The sequence below is a fragment of the Chaetura pelagica genome, unplaced genomic scaffold, assembly GCF_000747805.2.
Source record: "Chaetura pelagica isolate M959 unplaced genomic scaffold, ChaPel_1.0 scaffold401, whole genome shotgun sequence".
Lineage (NCBI taxonomy): Eukaryota > Metazoa > Chordata > Aves > Apodiformes > Apodidae > Chaetura > Chaetura pelagica.
This window is the reverse complement of record NW_009952259.1, coordinates 647,572-669,669: the sequence shown is the minus strand read 5'-3', so window position 1 is coordinate 669,669 and position 22,098 is coordinate 647,572. Positions and strand designations below refer to the sequence as shown.

Sequence of the window (22,098 nt, the reverse complement as noted above, 5' to 3'; positions counted from 1 at the left end):
AAAGAGGGACAGATTCCACCTAGGATCAGACTCACAGCAAAGTCATCAAAGTTGTTGGACCAATATTCCAGCTGTTCGTAGGTGCCACACTGCAGAGTGTTGTTATCATATGTTGTATTGGCAGCACTGGAAGAGAGTTACAGGCTGATGTGAGCACAGCTTTCTACATCCTAAAGCTTAAAAAAGAAGATTCTTCTGAGTGACCCACAGAAAATTAAGTATCTTGCATGGGCAGAGAGCAAGTGAAATAGTTTAAAAAGCAGTAGTTAAGACCAGCAAAGTCTCAAGCTACAGAGAATACACAGAAGAAGTAACAGATTAAAAAAGCCTGTGTGATTTAACTTGAAAAGAAGGGTGGCTCCAAGAATAAGAAGGGAAAAAACCCACACCAACCACAAACAACTCAGAGGTACCAAGTTGCAGAAACTTTTGAAAAACAGATTCTTTCTGAGTAATGATATTTAGAATGTTACCTGCTGTTTCCCAAGGGAACAACAGCACCATTGAATAGCATTATGCCAGTCAGAGCAAATGCATAGAAAACCACCTGGCAGGAATATAAGCAAGTGTTAGTTTTTAATATTTCTGTCACTAAGTAAGAAAACAATGCAATTAACACGGAATTCATACAAGTACCACAGTTAAAGGAATTTGGTCAAGAACAACAATGCCTGAAACTATTAAAGAGAAAATATTCCTCAATATCTGCATTACTTTTTTGTTCTTACTTTGAAATAGTCTATTTAATTTTCAGTTGTTAAAATGCATTATATCATTTTACTTTATGATCTGCTCTATTTTTGTGTCTCAGAATGCTGATATTTAACTGTTAATGCTACGCAATAATTACTTAAATCGCCCTGGGGACGGGGAGGTGCCTTTGCCCAGAGCGCCTTTCTCCCGCCCCCTTTTCAGCCCGGGGCTGCTCCTCTTCTTGCTGGCTCTTTCTTGCTATCCTGCAGAATGAGTATTCTTTCTTCTTCAACAGGTTCTATCAAGGAAGGGGGACATATTTAATCCTGGGTATTTACCAGTTATAACTGATACACCAAGATCAAGGTTCAATTTAGGAGCTGGCATCCTCTTATTTTATTTTTTATGCTTCAGCAACATTACTTAAATAAACCAAAAAAACAATACACATATTTACAAGTAATGATCTAAATACCTGGGGAGCTTTCTGCTAGATTCAGTGAAAAAAAGCTTTTACTAAAACTAACTGAAGACAACACAAAGTCATTATTTTATACTACATCAGCAGCTTCATTTATAATATTAGACTCAGCTTTCCCCAAACCAGTTTCTTTATTTCAAAAGGCAACATAAACCTTTTCAGACTGCAACTTAAGGCCCCTCCCTTACAGATAAAACCAGAGATTGGCAATGACAAACACAGATATTCTGGGTAAATGGCACATTAAGTATGCAGACTAAAATAATTCTTTAGACAATACACCAGATCCTTGTTCTCTAACCATTACTTTAAGTTAAGGTATCCTAAAAAAACCCAAACCACCCCACATACAACAACAATAAAAGCCACCCAGGCACTCATTTGCTGTACCAGGACATCACTGCAAAGCCAGAAACTCCAGTGTTGGGAAATGGAGGATTTATGTAATGGACATCACATATGGTGATGCATCCTTCAATCACGTGTTTACAGAGTGTATGATCTGCACAGACACACCTAACACAGGATGGCAGAGGTTTTTTAAAATCATGTCCAAACATGCCATCTCTACACCTTTTCAACTGAAAAAAATAAAACAGTTGCTTTGCTATTTACTGTAACATAAGCAAGCCAGAAGGAAAGAAAACTAAGTTACTTTTAGCATCATATGAATTTTTATTTGAGAGTATCTAAGCTAAGGCAAGCACTCTGAGGAAGCTTTAAATAATCTTTTAAAGCTACTTCTAAAGGAAGCAGATAAATGAAACACTGTGATTGTGTACAGCCCATAACAATAAACAATATTTTGCTGCAGTTTTGCAAGACATGCCCTGGAGAACTGGCTGCTTAAAGTGTTAATGTTAATTGTGACTGTTGTTCAAAGAACTTGTTTACTTGGTTGAATACATACTCTTATTATACTAGTAACTCTAACAAAGAAAATTACAGTCTTGCACCATGACTTACCACAAGAATTCCTGCAAAAGCTCTCAAGTTTTTTACCAGATCCAGCAGTGTAGTAACAACCAAAGCCATGAACTAAAACAAAGAAGAATTTGATATACATGACATTCATCACACTTGCAGTCCATTTCAAATTATTCTACTAAATGGATAAAGAAATACCAATCAGGAAAGGGAGATGCCTCTAAATGCAGGTCCTCTTTTGTACAGTGATATTTCCATGAGGCACTTAAAATATGAAGGAACAATGCTGCAGCCCTTTTCATACACAGACATTATGATAAGGTTTAAATATGCACAGGCACTGTGACCTAAAGAGCTATATGCCTAGTAAGACTAAGAAACGAAAAATAAATAAATCACAAGCACCCCACAGCTTCAGCTTGACTGCTTCATACTTGATCTACATCAGGTCTAGTTTACACTTTCCACTGACATGAACTCTGATTACACTGATGGATATTTATGTCTCGTTGAACTAAGATACAAGTTCTGCACCTGGCATTCATTGGGCTTAGCTTTCTAGCAAGGCTAAATGCAGGATTATAACAAACAAACAACTCCAAGAGACTTCCAACTCAGTTACAGGTATTGTGGTGGAATTACCCACACGGTAAAGCGGAAAGATGGATTCATCCCAAATAACCCTTTACATGACCATCATGTCTGGCTTTCACTAAGACTAAAGAAAATTAGTCTATCAACTCTTAAGTACAAATCCACTCATCTGATTAAGATTGAAGCACTACACAACTTGCACAAATATTTCTGGATGCATTTGACAACTTCAGAACATGAGCATCAATTGCCATGACATCAACAGAACTTTTCTGCCAGCTCAATGGAGAAAACTAGAAGACACTCTGAGTTTGTGACGTGCTCTGCAACAGTCTGGATAGCCTACATGTTATTCTAAAAGCCTTTAATAAAATTTATAATTTGACCAAGGGAATCAGGAGTGTGGAGGGGTAAACAAACACCTTCATATTAGGAATGATCCGCAGGAACCTGAACACAATTAACATGTTCACCAATCGCACCATATCCCACAGGGATAACAAGCCCATGAGCTCAGGTCTCCTAAGAAAGATGGAAGAAAACCACAAATCAGAGAAACAGCCCACGACAGAAAGACACAGTTAAATCTACCAAGTAGTTGTAAGCAAGTAGTTGTAAATTCCCCACAAGTTTTGGTTAATGTCGTCCACGGCACATTAAAAAAATTTGGGGGAAAAAAAATTAAAATATTGTATGTACTCATGTAAACCCTTTTTAAAACCTATGACTGAGTAGAACAGTGCATCCAGTTTGGGAATGCCCAACAGGAGAAAGGGACAAACTGCAGCAAGATCAGCAGAGAACCAACAAGACAGTCAGGGGCTGATGCACGTGCCCTACAAATCTAAGCTGCAGGAACTGGGTTTGTTCAGCCTGGAGAGCACTGCTGCAGGGTCTAGCAACAGCCTTCTGATACTAAGTGGTCCTCAAGAAGACAGAGGCAAGGCTGTTCAGTGGTGCATAGCAGAAGGGCAAGGGATAGCAGGTGCAAGGTGAAAGGGTGGAGCCTCACACTAGACATAAGGAAAAACTGAACAACATAAGGACAATAAGACAGGTTATCCAGAGAGGTTGTACAAGTCTCCATCAGAGGAGGTTTTCAAGACCCAACTGGATTAAAAGCTTTGAGTAACTTGTTCCAGCCTTGCTTTGAGCAGGAAGCTGCACTAGACACCTCCTGAGGTCCCTTCCAGCCTGAGATATCCTACATAAAAATCTGTCATCTACAAAAGGAAGCACATTCGTTAACTCAGAGGGAACCTTAGCTACAGTAAACTCTATTAACTGATGAAGAAGTGATCTATTTAGCCTGGGCTCTTAAATATGTATTTAGTGTTCTTTAAAGTGCATGTTTGTACCAAAATACCCAGGTAAGTTGCCTTCCTTCTGCTATGGTGGTGGGGATGTACAAATGTGGGTCCTTTCAGAAAACAAAGCAAACAAAAAATACTGCCACAGTGAGATGCTTCAGGAACTTGCAAAAGGACGTGCATTAATCCTTGAGGGTGTGCTTGGCTGAAGTCAGGCTTCAAAGAAAGCACTAAGGTAACAGTCTTGCCAACCTTATTCTTTATATGCACAGTCTATGGGTGATATTCATATAGTCCAAATGTCAGCCTGAGCTTTAGCTGACTGTTACATTGGCTTGCTGGGTGTTTCTTTGCTGAAAAGGTGGGCAGGTGGTGGGGGATAAAAAATGCCAGTGAAAACACAGATGCTAAATCATTCTTTGCACCACCAATATATTCAATTCTAAGAACAAAACAAATAATCCAAGTCAACACTACATAGAATAATAGAAACATCTTAGTCCTGTCCTGAAGATGTAACATCTACAGACCAAGCATTTACCAGCAGCATCAGGACTCAGAATGACTCATCTGAGTTATAATCTGCCTGCAGTGACTGACACATATCTAACAAGTATTACTGGTGCTTCAAGATCCTATCTTAGTGCAAACAATCATCTACATTCAAGAATCAAAGGGCAAAAATAACTGATCATATTTACAGGTGATAAGTTAGATGGATAGTTAACACCATTAGATTGTTAGCAACTAATATCCTTTTGGCAACCAGGGCTTTTGAGGGACAGGAGTGCAAGAAGTGTTAAAAAATAAACCTATTTCTAGCTGTAACATCTACCAGGTCTCTTTACAGATACTAGGATAAATGATGGTAACTTCTTGATTTCGAGATAACCGATATCTTTAACAATTAGAGAGAGTCAATGTATTAAGTATGAGCTTGTGTGTCCTGTATCACCCCAGAAAGTAAGATTCAGGAAATCTTTCAGAAGTCCATTGCTTTCCTGTTTTGTTGTGATGACAGTTTTAAAATTTTAAGAGACAAAACAATTATTTTTTATGTTTTTGATAGTGTAAAAATATCAAGATAGTTACCTAAAAACTGCTTGAACTTCAAAAAAATAAAAAAACAACTTCCTGTTATTCCAGTATAGATAGTTTAAATCTATAGGAACTTTTCTACTACATTTTACAGCACAAAACACTGATTTCATTCTACATACAGAGTCAAAGGGGCTTCATCAGCTGTTTAGGAATTAATATAATCAGGCTTAGAACAATCCAATACTGACACATATTAAGTTAGTTGCTGGTTGTGTATGCAGTACTAAACTCCCATTCCTGCACCTTTAGTAAGTGTAGATCTGTGAAGGTATTATTTTAAATCAGATTATAAGTAATAAAAATGCACCCTCCTCAGAAGAGCTAAACAGGTCTCTAAAATTTATGATAAAAAGTACCAATTTTCTTTCACTTACCCATATGGCATGGCTTCTAGTGACTACGAGGGTGGGCAATTCTACTAGGTTAGGTAAATTATAGACTGGGCTGACAATCATAGTGTAATTACATAGGTGTGTGTGGATGTCTGTGTATATTCTTCTGAGCCACCCCAGACACTGAGCAAAGTGCAACAGTTCCAGGAGATTACGTACCAACCAGGATGAGGAAATCCATACACTGCAAAAGTTGCAATCTCCAAAACCTTTAGTTAAGGAAGAACAAAAATAAATAAATAAATGTCAAAAACCTTCTTTTGTAATCCTGAGTTTCAAAAACTACCTAAGTTTCTTGACAGAAAACATTTTAAGCTGTTCATTTGACTCACTTTCAAGCTCTGAAGTTGTCACATTTGACTACATATTCCTCCAAGTAATCCAATGTACACACATCATCCAACAGTGGTAAATGTGAGGATTTACAATGAACTACATTAACCATGAACTTGGCCTCACCTGCCATAAGTGTTTCAGGCTTTTAGCAAATAATAACAAGCTTCTGCCAATTTTTTTTTTGTTAATTAAAAAAGCAAAGCAATGTTTAGTTATGTAACATAATTTGTTATGTGATTGCTCCAAAAGCAAAATGTTTCCAATGAACATTAACAAGGCTGCTTATAAGAAAACTAACCTTTTTTTTAAAAATAGAACCCTACCTCCAGAAAGGAGATCCTAACATTTGCCACCAAAACATTCAAGCCACTGAAAACCACAACACTGGCTCATGCTATTTAACTCAGCTTGTGTGTGTTCGATAAAAAGCAATTCCACCAGCTTTTGCAGTTCCTAATCATCCTAGTCAAAAAATCCAGGAAAACAAAAGTTAACAGAGACTCTTACCAGCAAAATTACAGTCAGAAGTCCATCAAATCTATTGCTTGGATATGATAAGTATCTTTTCAAGCCCATTGCTAAGATTTTCAGCAACATTTCCAGCAGATAGTATAGAATGAAGAAGCAGTTGATAGCCTTCACTCCCCCCCAAAAAAAGAATAATAATTAGAATTATTGACTCTGAAGGGAATAACAATAACTAAGAAAATTGTTGCATCTTACCCCCAGGAAGAAGTCGTCTCTTTCAGAAGGCTTCTTATCTGCATCCATCACCAAAACCACCTTAAACAACAAGAGTTATTTCATCAGTCCCCTGCTTTACTACTCAACAAAAGACATTTTTAAGCACAAGAAAACACAAGAGGTATCCTCTCCTAAGACCTTGCATGGCTAAAGGATGCCAAACATGGACATCTGCTACAAAAAGTGGTTATGAGAACAGAGGCTAAAGAACAAAAACAGAACTGAAGGTTGCAGCAAGGGAAAAAGAAAACAAACACACTTTTACTTACACAGATAGAAACAATGTTTGCAAGAGCTACAACATTTCCCAAGTAGCCAAAGTAGTGATGGCCAAAGGCAAACTGTATTTTCTGCATAAGATGAGACTGGTACTCTGGACTGGGAGGATGCTGAAAAGAACACAAAAAAACCATTGTAATAATGATGCAGGAAAACACACCCAATCTCAGTTTTAACTAACAGACCTTTTCAAAGCAAAACTTTTCAAGGCCACATGCTCATTCTGACATTTCAGTAGAAAGATGCTTTCAAGTTCTTGCTGCTAGCAGCAAAAGACAATTCATTTATGATCAGCAACTGGGTTGGTAATTATGGCACAATACAAGCTAATGGCAAAGAAGAGAGATAATCCAACCCCTTCTTACTCTAATGAATCTTCTTATTAAACACACTGAGACCTCATCTATTTTGTCTGGCCAGGTCACTTAAAGATGCTGACAGAACAAACCACCATGCAATTTGAGTATTTAACACTACCTGGCAAACCCAAACTAATGCAAAATCCCCCCAGAGCAACTTCATTTCTGCCAATCCATGAACAACTTGAAACTCAATGACACTTCATCACACCTCACATTCAACAAGCTGTGGAGTTTGTTTGTATGCTTTATAGCAGGAAACAATCACTTATTTTTGTGCAAGACCAGACTCAATTCATGACATTTTATAAAAGATTGTCAGATACATACTTCCTTAATGGCATCTTTGTCCAGTTCTTCAAAGAGCTTCTGAAACTGGGCAGCTGACAGTTTGTCACAGGAGCACGTTTTGAGTGACTTCACATGAAAAAGAAACATTCAGATCAACAGCTGCAATAGCAAGTGACAAAACTAACCCTGCAAAACAGGAGCTTTCATTACTCTGCACCTCTCCACAGGTGAATGCATTCCTCATCACACCAATCAAAGCAGCAGCAACCTACGGGTGAAATCCTTGCCTAGAGACTGGTTTTGCCCCAAAGACCAAAACAAACAGTGAGCTGGGCCTTCCTTCACACTCTTAAAGAAAGCAGCAAAAAAAAAAAGAAAGCTGAGCTGAAAGCCACTACTCCTAGATAGGTGATCTGATTAAGGAATTTTCAGTTTTCACAGCTGTCCCATCAGAGGGTTTGATAGTTGCCAACACAAAGACTAAGAAAACCCAGTTCTTACTCTTGTGATGGCTTCTTTGCAGCGAGAATCCATTTCAACCTTCTGCACCACTTGTAGTAAGGCCTCAACACTGACATGAGACCTATTTAAAAGAAAACAGGACAGGCCATGAAACAGGCAACTGTCTGGATGTCAAAATAACAGCTTTTTCAAATGCACTCCTGCCTCTTTTTTCTTTGAAAAGCAGTTAAAGTTAGAAGTAGAAATAAAAAGGAAATAGACACCAGAAGAGTCCCAAACAGTGTGCATTAAACATTCAGTTGAAGAAAAAATAAGAGATGAGCAAACTGCCATTTTTCAAGGGATCCTCAGTATATATACTAAACAAGACAACCAAAAATCTGCTCTTTTATCCTATATAATCTACTGTTTAAACACTCTTTACTTACTGTTGTGCATGTGTCTCTTTCAGGGAAGAAAGCACTTCAAAAGCAGCCCGGATTCCCAGTCGCCTCCTGAAGAGGGAGGACTGAACTGATTTCTAGACAGCAGAAGAACCAGAGAAGACAATTTACTTATACTTGTTTAAAGGAAATGGAACTGAATGTTGACAGGTCTAGAAATAAAACCTCGAAATTATTTGACTGGCCCTTAGAGAGGCCCTACAGCAGGCCTTAGAAAAAGCTGTATCTGTCCAACTAAAATCATTTTTCAGGAAAGCAAGACACTGTTTTCTTTCTCTCACCAAAGTCCCAGTCATCAGCCACAAGATCTACTCATCCAGCTACTGAGTTCAACCAGACAGACACTTCTCAGTAAAAGGAATACCACAAAGAGTCATAGGCTGAATTCAGTGAAGCCCATTTCTACCAGAATTACTTAGGGAAGATCAGGACTACTCAGCTCCTCATGCAGTGCTATTTCCTATAGTCAGACAATATACTGATCCCCTGGCATGCACCCCAGATCTGTGATGAGAGATCAGAACAGGAGACATCCCTAGGCCAACTCACTTCAAGAACTTCTTGTACAAGTAGGAAGGAAGCAAGCAAACATGTTTCTGGAGTTCCATTAAACATCTAGGTTTATTTTTAATTCTGGATTGCATAGACACGTGCCCTTTCCTGAGACAATGGCAACAACAAATCTTAGATATTCACAAAAACTATTGTGTAAAGAGAAGAGTTAGACAGCTTGTCTGGCTTTAGCTTCTTACCAAAAATAAGAAAGTCATAGCCACAGTTTTTCCTGCTCCATTTTTTTCATAGTAGTCACTTTTAAACTCAGCTACTTCATGAGGACTTAGATTACAGTGTTCTCACACGGGACAGAGCAAAGTGGAAGCAAGAGGGAAACTGAGCAAGAGGAAAAGTAAACAAGAACTCCTCTTTGCACATATTACAATTAAGCATCTCCTTCCCACAAGAGGGTGGGAGCCATTCCTCCTCTGTAATACTGCCTAAGGCTTACTATCCAAAAAACTTTCTGGAGCTCTACTAGACCAACCATTATTTTTCACTGTTCCCCTCAAGCCCTCAACTCCACTTCTCTGAACAGCAGGATGAACTCCTCAACTCCACTTCTCTGAACAGCAGGATGACAGCAGGATAAGACTATGCAAAACAAGGGAAAGGAACTATAAGAGTATATGTAAGTAAAGGGGGAAGGAAGTCATAAAGTACCTATAAGTGTATATGTAAGTAAGGGAGAATCACACCTGAAGTCCAAGTTGCCAAGTTTCCCCTGCCACCACCACCAATCCCCAAGAAAACAGTGGGCAGGAGAAGAGACCAGTTGGAATATACACAGTTGGGAACCCCTGCTCATTCCAAGCTACAGAAGCTGTCAGACTCAAGTGCTTTTGCATTTTGCACTACCCTGACTCAGCTTTACCAAAAACATTGCTGTTGAGCTGTGAAGTTCTATGAAGTATGCAAGAAAAAAGTAAAAACCCAGGTGGAAGTGAAACTGTTGAGGAACAAACTCAAGACTTGAGAAAAAAATATTCACCATGAAAGTTACAAAGCTCAAAGAAAAACCTCAAACAGTTTGAAGATCACCTCAGGGTGAACAGCCTGTTCTGAAGAGCAAGAGACTGACAGTTTCCTTTTTGACTGATGACTGCCTGAGCAAAGATTCAGTTGTGTGCCATCAGTGTGATAACCATATTAATACTTAGCAGTTAATACACATAGTAGCTTAGTAGAATTAAGACAGTGGAAGGCTAAGTAACTGTGGTGCACCTTTGATGTTCTATACTCATTGCTGCAGATAAACACAGTTCTGGAAATCTCCAGCTACACAAATTTAAGCTCTGGGAAGAGGTGTATTTTATTGGAAGTAACTCTGATGATCTTTCATTTGAATTACATTGTCCCTGCTTTCTGAAATACTTTTTACAGCTCATTACAATTCCTCACAGAGTGTTCAAAAGCACTCTCTCATACAGTAAACAAAAGCACTTAAACTCTTTCCTGCTAAGGAAATCCAGACTGAACTCCTAGTTGGAGACTAAAAAACTGACGTGGTTAATGCAGCAAAGCATATTGCATAGTTTTTTTTAATAAAGGAGAAAGAACCTTTAGTGCTGAGTTTAATTGTCACCACAGATTTGCATGTTGTTCAATGTACACTTCCTTTGTCAGCTTTTACTTCTCTCATATAGATACCCCAGCTAAGAGGTCCTTAAACTACACATCAGGTTCACATTCCACAAAATGGAGAGAATCACATATAGTCCAGAAGCACATTGAAGTATTACACAGATGACTGGCATTGCATGGAGATCAAGCACAGGTTCTTCTTAAGACTGAATATTACCAAGAGTAACTACTGTACCTACTGGCAGCTGCTTCTGGTACAAGCCAATCACTAGACTCAATTCCCTCCTTTACAAGGTCACAGACTGCCCTCCTAACCACTCTAACATCACATCCAGCCACCATGGGAAGGATTAAGTACAAAAATACCAAACATGGTAAACCTTTAGTATCTCAGAACTGAATCTACAACCAGGATGGGTATAGTGCTTTAAAACACAGCTGAAAGTTTTCATACTCAGGGCTTCACAGTTTCAAGGTTATGGCAGAACACAGAAATTAGGAATGCTCTACTCACCAGAAGGTATCCTCGAAACTGATTGTATATTATTGCTGTAAGCAAGTTCATCAGAAACAAGTTGCCTGTTGGAGCAAAACAGGCAGTGAGAATTATTGAAATACATTTCTGTCTCCCAAATAAGTTTCCATGTATATAGCACATCAGATGTAGAATTTCAAGAAGGATTACTTTTCTCATGTTTGATTTCCAAAATGCTTTAAATGGGTAAATATACTGTAGTGTATCCATTCCCCTATGATATGTTACTGAAAAAATAAACCATAATTGCCTTCCATGAACATTATTTTGCAAGATATTACACAGTAATTGGAAGAAATGAAAAAAAGAGAAATTTATTGTTAAATTTTCTTAGAAAAATAAAACATACTGTAGCAGGTATGCACAAGTGTCAAAGTTAAAGTGCATTTAAATTACTGAAGACAAGAAGCAACTTACCTAATACAGTGAAGAGTATGAAGAAGATTGAATATGCTCGATTCTTCGAATATGCAGGAATCATCACTGTGTCAGATTTAACAAAGAAGGAAATAAGAATTCAATGCTTAAGCTGAAAACTGGAGACCTCTATCAATTTTTGGCAATTGGTGAGAGCTGTTGGACAGCTCCACTTCAGAGATACATACATAATTACACCAAAGGAAAGACAAGAATCAAGTTACTAAAGGCAAAAAAAAATTATCTTTATTTATCCTTCCTCTGCCTCTACTAAGAGCTATCAGCTCAAAGTGGCTATAGTGGTATGAAGATAATCTTACTTCCTTATTTCTTGCAAGTGAGAGAAGTTATTTCTGAAAGATTGCTCACCATCAGGATTATTTGCAGTAGTTAGCAAGACCAGCAGTGATGTCAATGAATCTGGCAAATTCCGGAAATATCTCACCCACTCCTTATCCTGCTGCCCATCCTAGTCAGAGAGATGTTCATTGTTAGAGAAACACTGAAGAACCACTAAGAATGTCTTACCAGGGAAGGGGGGAGGGGGGGGTGGAAGAAGAAAAAAATTACATAAAAATCTGTCAATACACAATTTATTTCACAATTAATTCTACAACAGGAAAATTGCATAAGACAAGCATAAAAATTAGGACAATACAATGCAATTACTTCACTCATTAATGGCTGTTACAAAGCAAGAACTGCAAGCTAAGGCAGACACAGAAGGCTCAGTATACAAGTTATTTCTGATTAGCACCTCAGACCCAGGAAGAAAAAAAGACATCATAAACATACAATATAGAAACCTGCAGCCACCTCTGATTAAAAAGCAATACCACTTAGCCTGCAAGAGATACCAGTGTAACAGAACTAGAAGGATGCCATAAACATGATTTAAAAAAATAATAATAAAATAAAAATCATGAACAGACTAATACCAGCTTCAGTCTCTACTTGCATTACAAAAATTAGTGTAGAGTACAAGCTACTTTTTTAAGTTATTCCAGCTGCACCAGGCTGCACCTCAGCATAGATGGAAACTTAATCACCCTGAATTGCATACTCTAGGACTACACTTCAGGACTTGTCCAAAAGTATAATACAATTTGAAGGCAATATTAAAATAAATCTTGTCCATACTGAAGAAGAGAAACAAAACAGCTTCCTCAGTAATGAAGAGTCACCTCGAATAACTGCATTAAGATACAGGAAGTTTAGGAGAGAGAGAACATACCAAGATCAGCAGAACATAAATGTGATTTTAACCACAAGTTTTCAAATTTGCTTTTTGGAAGCAGGAAAAGAAAAAAACAGAAGAAACTAAACTTAGCAAAGAGCTGGATAAAGAAAAGAGAAAAGAAATTAGTGATAATATAAACCGAAAAGTGACAAGATTAAGAGCTTTGGACACAGAGCAGCATGGAAGGCTTCAATAAAAGCAAAGAATGTAACTCAAAAGATCAGACTGAAGAATTGTATAAGGAAGCCTCTTGCGTAAACACAATTCACATTTCTCACCTGTGATACTGGCAGCAATACTAGTAACATGCAAGACCATAAATAAGATGTCAACCACATTTTAGAATGGAACCATCTAACTTGGCTCTAAGCAGCAGAGCTAAACTAGTAAAATAATATGCCACGGCTTCCAGCAAGAGTGGAAGATTTCACTTGTGGAGAAGGAAGAAGCATTATCATTTAAGAAACAAAATCAGGCTGGAAAAAAATCTTTACTACAGACTGAAGAGATTCCAGTGCTGTTCTGAGAGGCCTTCTAATGCAGACTCACAGAAAAACAGCACCATACATGGACACTATGTGCATGTTAAACCTCTAAATAGACTTTAAATTCATCCCAGTAAGTCTGACAAGGCAACATGACCTTCTCAGAGAAAATAAATGTCACCAGTTCAATGATAAACCTAGACATGTAGCAGCTATGTGAGCAAAGAAAACAAAACCACCAAGGTGGACCAAAGCATAAATAACAAGGAGTTACCTTTGTTCGAGCAAACAGCAGCATGGCAAACATGGTGAAGAGAGACAGGTGAACAGCCAGAAGCAGAACAACACTGTTGGAAAGAAAACATATCACATGCATGGATATCAACTTTATCTTAGTCTTAATATCCTTTGCTAGAAATGCAAAAAAGATACCATTTAAAGAAAACTGGGGTTACTTCCAAGGTCTATGGAGTTAATAGGAGATGATCTATATTTTGACTCACAATAGGAATCACACTTGTTCAGCAGCACTGAGCACAAGCATAGGCAGTTGTCAAGTCCATGAGATTAAAACCTTATTTTTCTAAACTTGTTTTTCTAAAGTTGGGACCATATCCATACCCTCCAATCAAAATACAACATCTTGCCTTGCACACACCCTTGATTGTACTGGGACTTGCTAGTTAAAAACTAGCAGGCAAGGGCAGTGAGTTCTAGAAGCTGTACATACACAGAAACCCTGTGAAAGGAAGGGATCTCTTTCAAAAAGCATCATGCTCTCTGGTTTCAGTTTCACCAGTGGGGTTTCCAGTTCAACATTTCTAATGACAGTAAAATTTAGCACATACATGGCTGCAACCATTTAGAAATGAAAAAGCTGAAGGAAAGCACTCTGAAGATGTAAAGAAAGAGCTATCTTCTTGTGTGGCACTCATGACTAGAAGACAAGTTCATGTGTGTCTACCCACACTTCTGAGAGACGACCTTGGAGAAACACATCATAGACCTGTGCCAAAATGATGCCTTTGCTCTTCCCTTACATGAAGGCTGTATGTAACATACAGAATAAAAAAAAAAACCCACACAACTAGCATAAAAAAAAACCTTATCTGCCACATGCAGAGTCACATTACATGCATTCTGAAGAAATTCTACAGACCAAAGGAAACGAAAAGTTACCACAACCTCCATCCTGACATCCCTCTGACTACTACCCACTACTGATCTTTCAGGTGGGTAGTGAGGAAACTGTGGATAAGGAACTGGCTAGATGGTCACATCCAGAGGGTAGTGGTCAAGGTCTCTAAGTCCAGATGGAAAACAGTGACAAGTGGTGTCCCTCTGGGGCCAGTGCTGTTTATTATCTTCATTAACGATACTGAGAGTGGCACTGAGAGCACCCTCAGCAAGTTTGCTGATGACCCCAAGCTGGGTGGTATGGTCAATATGCCAGAGGGACGGGCCTGGACAAGCTGGAGAAGTGGGCCCAGGTGAACCTCATGAGGTTCAACAAGGCCAAGTGCAGGGTCCTGCACCAGGGCTGAGGTAACCCAAGATATGAATACAGGCTGGGAGAGGTCACACTTGAGGGCAGCCCTGTGGAAAAGGACCTGGGGGCCCCAGAGGATCAAAAGCTGGGCATGAGTCACCAATGTGCGGTTGCAGCAGAGAAGGCCAACAACATCCTGGGCTGTATCAGAAGAAATATGGCCAGTATATCGAGAGAGGTGATTCTGCCCCTCTACTCTGCCCTGGTAAGAGCTCACCTAAAATACTACATCCAGCTGTGGTGCCCCCAGCACAAGAAAGATGTGGACCTGTTAGAACGTGTCCAGAGAAGGGCCATGAAAATGACTCGAGGGCTGGAGCACTTCTCTGATGAGGACAGGCTGAGGGAGTTGGGGTTGTTCTCACCAATCACTTCCCTAGGACCATCAAGAAAGAAGGAAGCTCCTCAGATGTCACACACCAGACAACTAAGGGTAACCAACCATGTGCTTGCTGTGAAAGGTTGTTTTCTACGCTCTTGCCTACCTTGCCATTTCAGGCAATGTGCTGTTGATACTTTTTAATGTTTTCTTCATCATAGAAGAATTCTGAAGGAGAAAGAAAGGCCGAAGAATTCTTCTTATTCTCACTTCCTGCAAAAAACAAGATGACAGATCAGATACTGAGTTCCCCTAAGACTAATACCACAAATATTTGTAATACGAGTTTGTCAAAAAACCCTGATACACATATCAACAGAGTCAACAGTGTTAACATAAAAAAGTTGTGCTCAGAAGCTAAATCTGCCTCACTGGAGTCACAAAGGATGCAAAAGAAATGTCATACATATGGGTGCCTTGTTAAAAGAATGAGAGGTTGCTTTAAAAATACACATTGACATTTCAATAACCTCATCAGGACACTAATTGTAGACAATCTAACTTTGCTGCTGGGTAGACATAACAAGTAAGTCAAGAGAAGGCATTTTCATATCCTCTGCCAAGGTCCATTTCAAGAAAGGAATTAATAACAAGATACTTTCAGTAAAAAAAAAATAAAAATACATATTTTGAAAATAAGTGTTTGATTTCACTTTTCAGTCTTTTTATAATTAAAGGGGCTGCTAATTACTCAGCATTTTCTGCCTCTGACACCACTCAAGCAGGTGATTTTCTTAATTTTCCTTAACATATACTACAGCAATTAAGCTGTTTGTTGCTTGCATTTAAGACACTTGCCAGACTAAGTTATTTCTGTGAATTCTCAGCTACTTCAAGTTCTTCAGCATCCTGCATTTTATGACGAGTCTTCTCAGGGCCACACATAACAGCAAAAAAAATCCACTTTCTTCCTTGCTATTCTCCTATTCATACATCCCAGCTGTTAAACAGCTCCTTCTCCCACTGCTTTGTATTGGAAGCTCTTATTCAAACCACTTGCCCATTTTCACACCTAAAGATTTTACAATCACTTCTTTCCAAGACTCACTCACCATGTTGCAAGTACAATCTTCAACCCAGCTAATTAACTTCTTTCAGCCTCATTATATTTATTTGTCTTGAATACAAAAAGGACATAAGTACTTTTCTTAGAGCTGGATGCTTTTAAGCTAAAATAACATGCTCTTTGAAGGTTTCAAAATCACCTTTTTGATACTACATCACATCCTGGTCAACAGTCACCAGTGGTCAACTATGACCACAGAAGCAGGAACAACTAAACAGTGTTTATAGTAGTAACTATAAATTACTAGTAGTAATAGTAGTAACTGCATCCAATCCAATCCTGACTAATATAGACAATCATTTGAAATTGGTTTGAAAGTCACCTGAAGGCAACAGGCTTTGACACATGAACTTACACAACAAGCAAAAGTCAAGATTTCTGCCTCATTCGCTTTCTGGCACTTTTACCACATTAGTATTTTCTTGATGAAGACTCTAAATGAACAACAACTAATTTCATGCAGATTCATGTCACAGCAGAGAAAACCAATTGGTAGATTGCATTATTGCCTAAGGGGGGACACTTCCAGCTTCACAAAACTCACATTGCTCTCAGGACACAATTGTTTTGAACACAACACAGCAGTTGTTAAATGATACAATTACCTATAACCTAAATGATACAATTACTTTTAACTTAGACATCACTACATAAGACTCTGCTATTGGATCAGGTTAAGAACATAGTTCTCCAGCTGTATGATAAAATTGCTGCTGTGCAACCAGAATTTTCTCTACACTCTTAGAATGTTGACAGACTATAACCACAAAGACTGAATTAATTTTACTGATCCATTCACATCTTATATTAAGAATCAAACAGAACCCCTTGAGAGGCTGTATTACTCCAAACATTTTATGTGTTTCAATGTATTATCCAGCTATCCAAGACCAAAAATGAACCATCTCAGCCTCCTCCCTTAATTCTCCAATATACCACATGCACCCTGCTGACTCCTCCTTTGCAGGTTTTTCTCTGCCACCCTCCACAGCCAGTCTGCTGTTTCTGCAGAAAGCAGTTCTTACCTCCATGCAGAAAAAACTCAGTGATACAATCCAATCAGCAAGGGAAACTATTAATGTCAGTATATAAGCCATTAGCCATTTATTTTTCCAAAACTCTTCCCATCCAATTAAGTAACTCTGGAGAGGGAAAAACAAGCAACTTATTTTAATAATAAATTCCAATACCCTAATAAGTCAGCATCAATTGTTTTCCACCAATGGTTTATAATTTTACATCAGTGCTCATAGAGATCCCTGAAATCCAGACAAAAAATACACCCATCAGATAATTTTGCTACAAGACTTAAATAATGATCAGTAAAAGTGAGAGGTGCACACAGACCATGCAAGATAAATACTTTGAATGCCAGAAAAATGTCTCTTTAATAAGAGATTTTTCCAAAGAAAAGTTCAGCTTCTGACTTTTTTTGGTGTTTTTAAATGAATTGGCATACATTTGATTACCATACATCCCAACTTTTATAGTCTACTACAAACAGCTAAGCCAAAATCATCGGATTCTCAGCAAAATTTGTCACATTTTTCCCACACTGTTTATATTTCTTAGGTTAAAAAAAAGGCAATAAATTATTTAATTAGAAAACATGCACTAATTTCTCCTGAAAGCAATTATTTAATTAGAAAATATGCCCTTTCTAATTCCTCCTGAAGGGAAGGCTTTAATAGAGCAAAGCAATCTCATCATGCAAAGCCAAGATTTGACTTGAATAACAGTTCTAAGACTTATCCAAAATTATAAAACTAAGAAAAGCCACAGTGAAGATACTTATGAACTACCCACCACCCCCAGTGTTTCCTGCAGTCCCAGGTGAGTGTGATGCTCACCTTCACAGACACATCAGCCATGAACACAAGAAAGCAAAGCAGCTCGATGCTCTCCGTTAGGCCACAGGGAGGGTTCCACCCAGGAACACGGTATCGTACATCTGAGGTGATGGTAAGTGAGGAAGGCTTCTCAATGAAAGCCAAAGCCAGGATTACAGTAATGGTTAAACTCAAAATCCTGTTTGGATAGAGATGAAATTAAACATTAAAGCACACATGCACACACAAAATAATAAACCACCCAGACAAAACAAACAAGAATAAAAACCCCAAACCCACAAAATGCATCAGAAGAATGACAAAATACTTACAGTAAAGCAATTTTCTTAGAAGCAAACCAAGCTATATAATATCTTTTTTAACACAAATTAGCTCAACCACAACACAGCACTTTCTTAGCATGCTAAAAAATGTAACTGCTGACCACCAAATAACCCTAGGTGGTGTTCTTTTGAACTTGCTTGCTACACTTAATTCTAATAAGGATAAAAGCACAATTATCTAATTATCTAACAAAAAAAAAGAAAGATTAAGATGATTTTTTAAAATTTGTTAATTTTTTTTTTTTTTTTAATAAAGACTTCCTCCTAGATGAAAAGGCAAAAAGGAAATCAAGTTCTTACCACTGACAAGTTCTGGAGTAGTACCATCGATAAAGCCACAGGGATCTGGAGTCCACACGGTGGTTTATAGATCGATACTGAAGGCAGAAAGCAAAAGGGATCATTCAACCATGACTTTCTGTCTGCCTCAAGGATAAAGATCAAGTTCCCAAAATAAACGAGGTTCTGACCAACAAAGCTCAAGTCTTGAGAAAATTCCAGATTCACAATAAGGTAAAGAAAACACTGTACAAGTTATTACTGAAGTGTCAGTCAGCAATGACCAGAGCTGTCTCCTACGTGTGTGCAGTGAGAAAGGTTTTAATGAAGTTTTCCTAACATAAAGACCACACCACTGCTCAGATAATGGAACTGTGGCAATCCTCTGAAGTAAAGATTACAAATAACAGCATCTGTAACAATTCAGGGCCTATTCCATCTGCTCACCAAAAGGGTCCACCCATGTCGTTTACCCTTCTAGCATTTATGCATAGATCTTCTTTTATCTTTCTCCTCCAAAAAGCCGTAAGATGCAAACAATTTCACTCTGAATATGTGACCTCAACCTACGTCTTGAAACAAAACATGCTTCCAGTTCAAGACTGTACCCATGATTGTTCAGAAGGGGCCTGAGTTTGCTGTCATCTATAATCTCAGCCACTGGGCTGCTGTCACTCTGTCTCCCCTGAGAAGCATCCACTTCCAGAAAGGTGGGCACACCTGAAATGTATCCAATCCCCAGAATATCTACCAACCAAAAGCTACCTGAAAGCAGCCAGAGTACTCACAAACTGCCTTCCAGCATTCCCACTAGTAACTGGGAGATAATGGGATCTAGGAATATGCAGTAATGGCCAGCAAATGAATAACAAAAAGAAAAATCAAAACTTCCTAAGGTGCTAAGTTCAGCTGAAGCAAGTGAGTTCCAGCTTCTCGGATGAAGCTTGACTTAAACTCTACCAGCTCTTAAACCACAAAAGTAGTCAGATTTAGAGGCAAATTATAGGGTTTACTCAGATAGTTTCTCTTAGCAGTAAGGCCAGTCACTCCAAACAAAAACAAAACACCCCAAGAAACCACCAAAACCACCCCACAAACCAGCATCTCTTTTGAGAGCCCTGAAGAGAAAACACTATCTGTTGGATTGTGTGGGAAAACATGTTTCTCCCAGGCCAAAGTTCACTGAAACTTGCTTATCACAGGAATCTGGAATTCTGATTTTGCCTTGCAAATCAATATGATGTTAAGGGGATGTTGCCTAAATGCATAAAAACCCAGCAGAACATGTGACAAATATCCAGCATGGGAAGCATTATAGTTAACAAAAAATGTAGCTTTACCTGTATTGCATCTTCAATGAATACTATGGCTTGGTTTATATAAAGGTCATTATCAGCTCCAGCACCTATGAAGTTAAAAAGAAATACGAATCAAATGCTGTATTTTGGAAAAAGCCTATGGCTTGCTCCACAGCTATGGTTCCCATGATTAAGGGCACAGCACACCCACAAAAAGCCAGGAGACAGCTCCTGCCACGTTTGCTCCATCAGCAGCACTATGCATGAAATAAAATAAATAATAATAGCCTCAAATGCATCATGCATCTTTCTATATTTTGTGAAAAGCTGCTCTCTTGGTTTAGCTTAAGTACCTAGACTACAGTATTAGTTAAATAGCTATCACAAGACTGTGATCTCTATAAGGAGACAAGTCCAAATAACAGGCTTTTATGACCCCACCTCCTCATCAATCCTGCAACAAGAAAGTCACCCCTAAATGAGACAGTAAAAGTCCATTTCTATTTAATGGAGCTTCAATCAAACTATCCTTCAACAAACTGCAGTCAGATCTGACACTAGTATCCTAGGCACTTTTACTGTTGTTTAATACACACACTGAGGTTTAGATTGACCTTGTTCTCTCCAAAACCAACAGAAATCTCCAGTCAGATGATGAGCAAAATTAAGTCCTTTTTAAAGTTGTCCTGAGAGTTATTAACATATAAAGCAGACCAGAGTTCAAGACATACAAAGGAGTGAAAGTACACAAAGTAAAACAGAGTGTTGCAAAATTAGTTACTCTGTAACATTTCTAAAGTCCATATCAAAACATAAATATTGACACTTTCAACCACTTGAATTAGGACCTTCGAGTAACCGACCTGCCAAGTCAGGCAATGAGGGAGACAAAGGCAGCAAAGACCAAAATGCTGAAGAAAATAACAAGAGAGGAAGGGGAAAAGAGAGCAGCTGATGGGCAGAGATATGAAAAATACACGCTATTGTAACTTTCCCCAGAGGGGGAACAGCCCGAGGAGAACCCCACACCATCTCCACCCAGGAGACAGCATTCCCAGCACAGGGTAGGATTCCCAGAGTCATTCCCAGCGCTGGCACAAGGTTCTCCAGACAAAAAGCAAAGCCAGAAACACCACGGACCCTGCTGATGTTACGGTGCCACATGATTCAGCTGCACCACTTTCTTACAAAGACTGTAAACAGTTTTTAAATGTCACCGTTTATCTGAACATGATCAACAACAGGGGTTTGGTACCGATTCCCACCAGAGATACCGTGCAAGAAAACCTGAGCACAAACAAGAGGCTGATGCAAGATCTTAATTTCGTTGAAGACACGAACACGCCAGCGAGATAAAAATGAAGTTGTTTAACTGAACAGCATTAGTTACAAGGATAGCAAGGACAGCAAAAGCATCTTGGACCACACAGCACAAGCCTAGAGTTGACCCCACTACTTTTGAAGGGCAGAATCTGTGCAGCTGCTCCTAAAACAAGGAAATGCTGAGGTTGCTTTTTTTCTAAATAAAAATAATAATAAATAATAATAAAAAACCACCCCAAACTCTGCATTTTCCATGCACGCTACCAAGGATACCCACTGCATTCTGCAACTCCTGGTCCTGGCAAGTGACCCTTAGTCACAGGGGATGATTAAGGTCCTGCTGGGTTTGGCCGGGCAGGATTTTCTCTCCCAGACCCCACCGCACTTTTTTACACAGAACAAACAGGCAAAGAGCAAGAGAAACTTCACTTCTGCCGTGCGATACCCTGAGAAGGGAGAACTTCGAGGTCTCCAAAGCAGCTTTTCCGGGGGAAGGAACTGAGAAATCAGACCTCTAACGTGCACTGAGAGCACAAAAAAAACCCAAAACCCTTTGAAAAAAATAAAAATAAAACAAACAAACAAAAAAAAAAACCCCTAAAACTGAAGCCTGGGGCTGCAGCAGCGCAAGGTTGGCCCCTCGGGTGGGCGAGAGGGGCTCGGGGAGCTCCAGCAGCCCGGGCTGGACCCCCCCAGCCTCTCAGCAGGCCGGGGAGGGTTTATTTCCTCCTTTCCCGGGAGAGGGGCAAGCCCAGCGGGCAGGACGCGAACCCTCCGCCCGCCCCAGCCTCCCGCAGCTCCCG

At 39.0% G+C, this 22,098-nt stretch overlaps 1 protein-coding gene across 1 annotated transcript in view; it reads right to left on the bottom strand.

The window, feature by feature from the left end:
• TPCN2 (two pore segment channel 2) overlaps positions 1–21,004 on the bottom strand; it is a 25,171-nt gene extending 4,167 nt beyond the window's left edge. The window contains exons 1-21 of the mRNA XM_010007440.1: positions 20,950–21,004; positions 20,015–20,079; positions 18,696–18,772; positions 18,073–18,250; positions 17,248–17,364; positions 15,263–15,369; positions 13,503–13,575; positions 11,873–11,972; positions 11,504–11,569; positions 11,066–11,130; positions 8,398–8,489; positions 8,009–8,090; positions 7,547–7,633; positions 6,848–6,967; positions 6,558–6,617; positions 6,342–6,470; positions 5,658–5,707; positions 3,118–3,217; positions 2,141–2,212; positions 474–547; positions 36–126 (exon numbers count right to left, since the gene is read on the bottom strand). Of these exons, the coding sequence (XP_010005742.1) occupies positions 36–126; positions 474–547; positions 2,141–2,212; positions 3,118–3,217; positions 5,658–5,707; positions 6,342–6,470; positions 6,558–6,617; positions 6,848–6,967; positions 7,547–7,633; positions 8,009–8,090; positions 8,398–8,489; positions 11,066–11,130; positions 11,504–11,569; positions 11,873–11,972; positions 13,503–13,575; positions 15,263–15,369; positions 17,248–17,364; positions 18,073–18,250; positions 18,696–18,772; positions 20,015–20,079; positions 20,950–21,004 (1,860 nt within the window). The remainder of the gene's footprint in view (positions 1–35; positions 127–473; positions 548–2,140; positions 2,213–3,117; positions 3,218–5,657; positions 5,708–6,341; positions 6,471–6,557; positions 6,618–6,847; positions 6,968–7,546; positions 7,634–8,008; positions 8,091–8,397; positions 8,490–11,065; positions 11,131–11,503; positions 11,570–11,872; positions 11,973–13,502; positions 13,576–15,262; positions 15,370–17,247; positions 17,365–18,072; positions 18,251–18,695; positions 18,773–20,014; positions 20,080–20,949) is intronic.
• Positions 21,005–22,098: the final 1,094 nt, after the last annotated feature.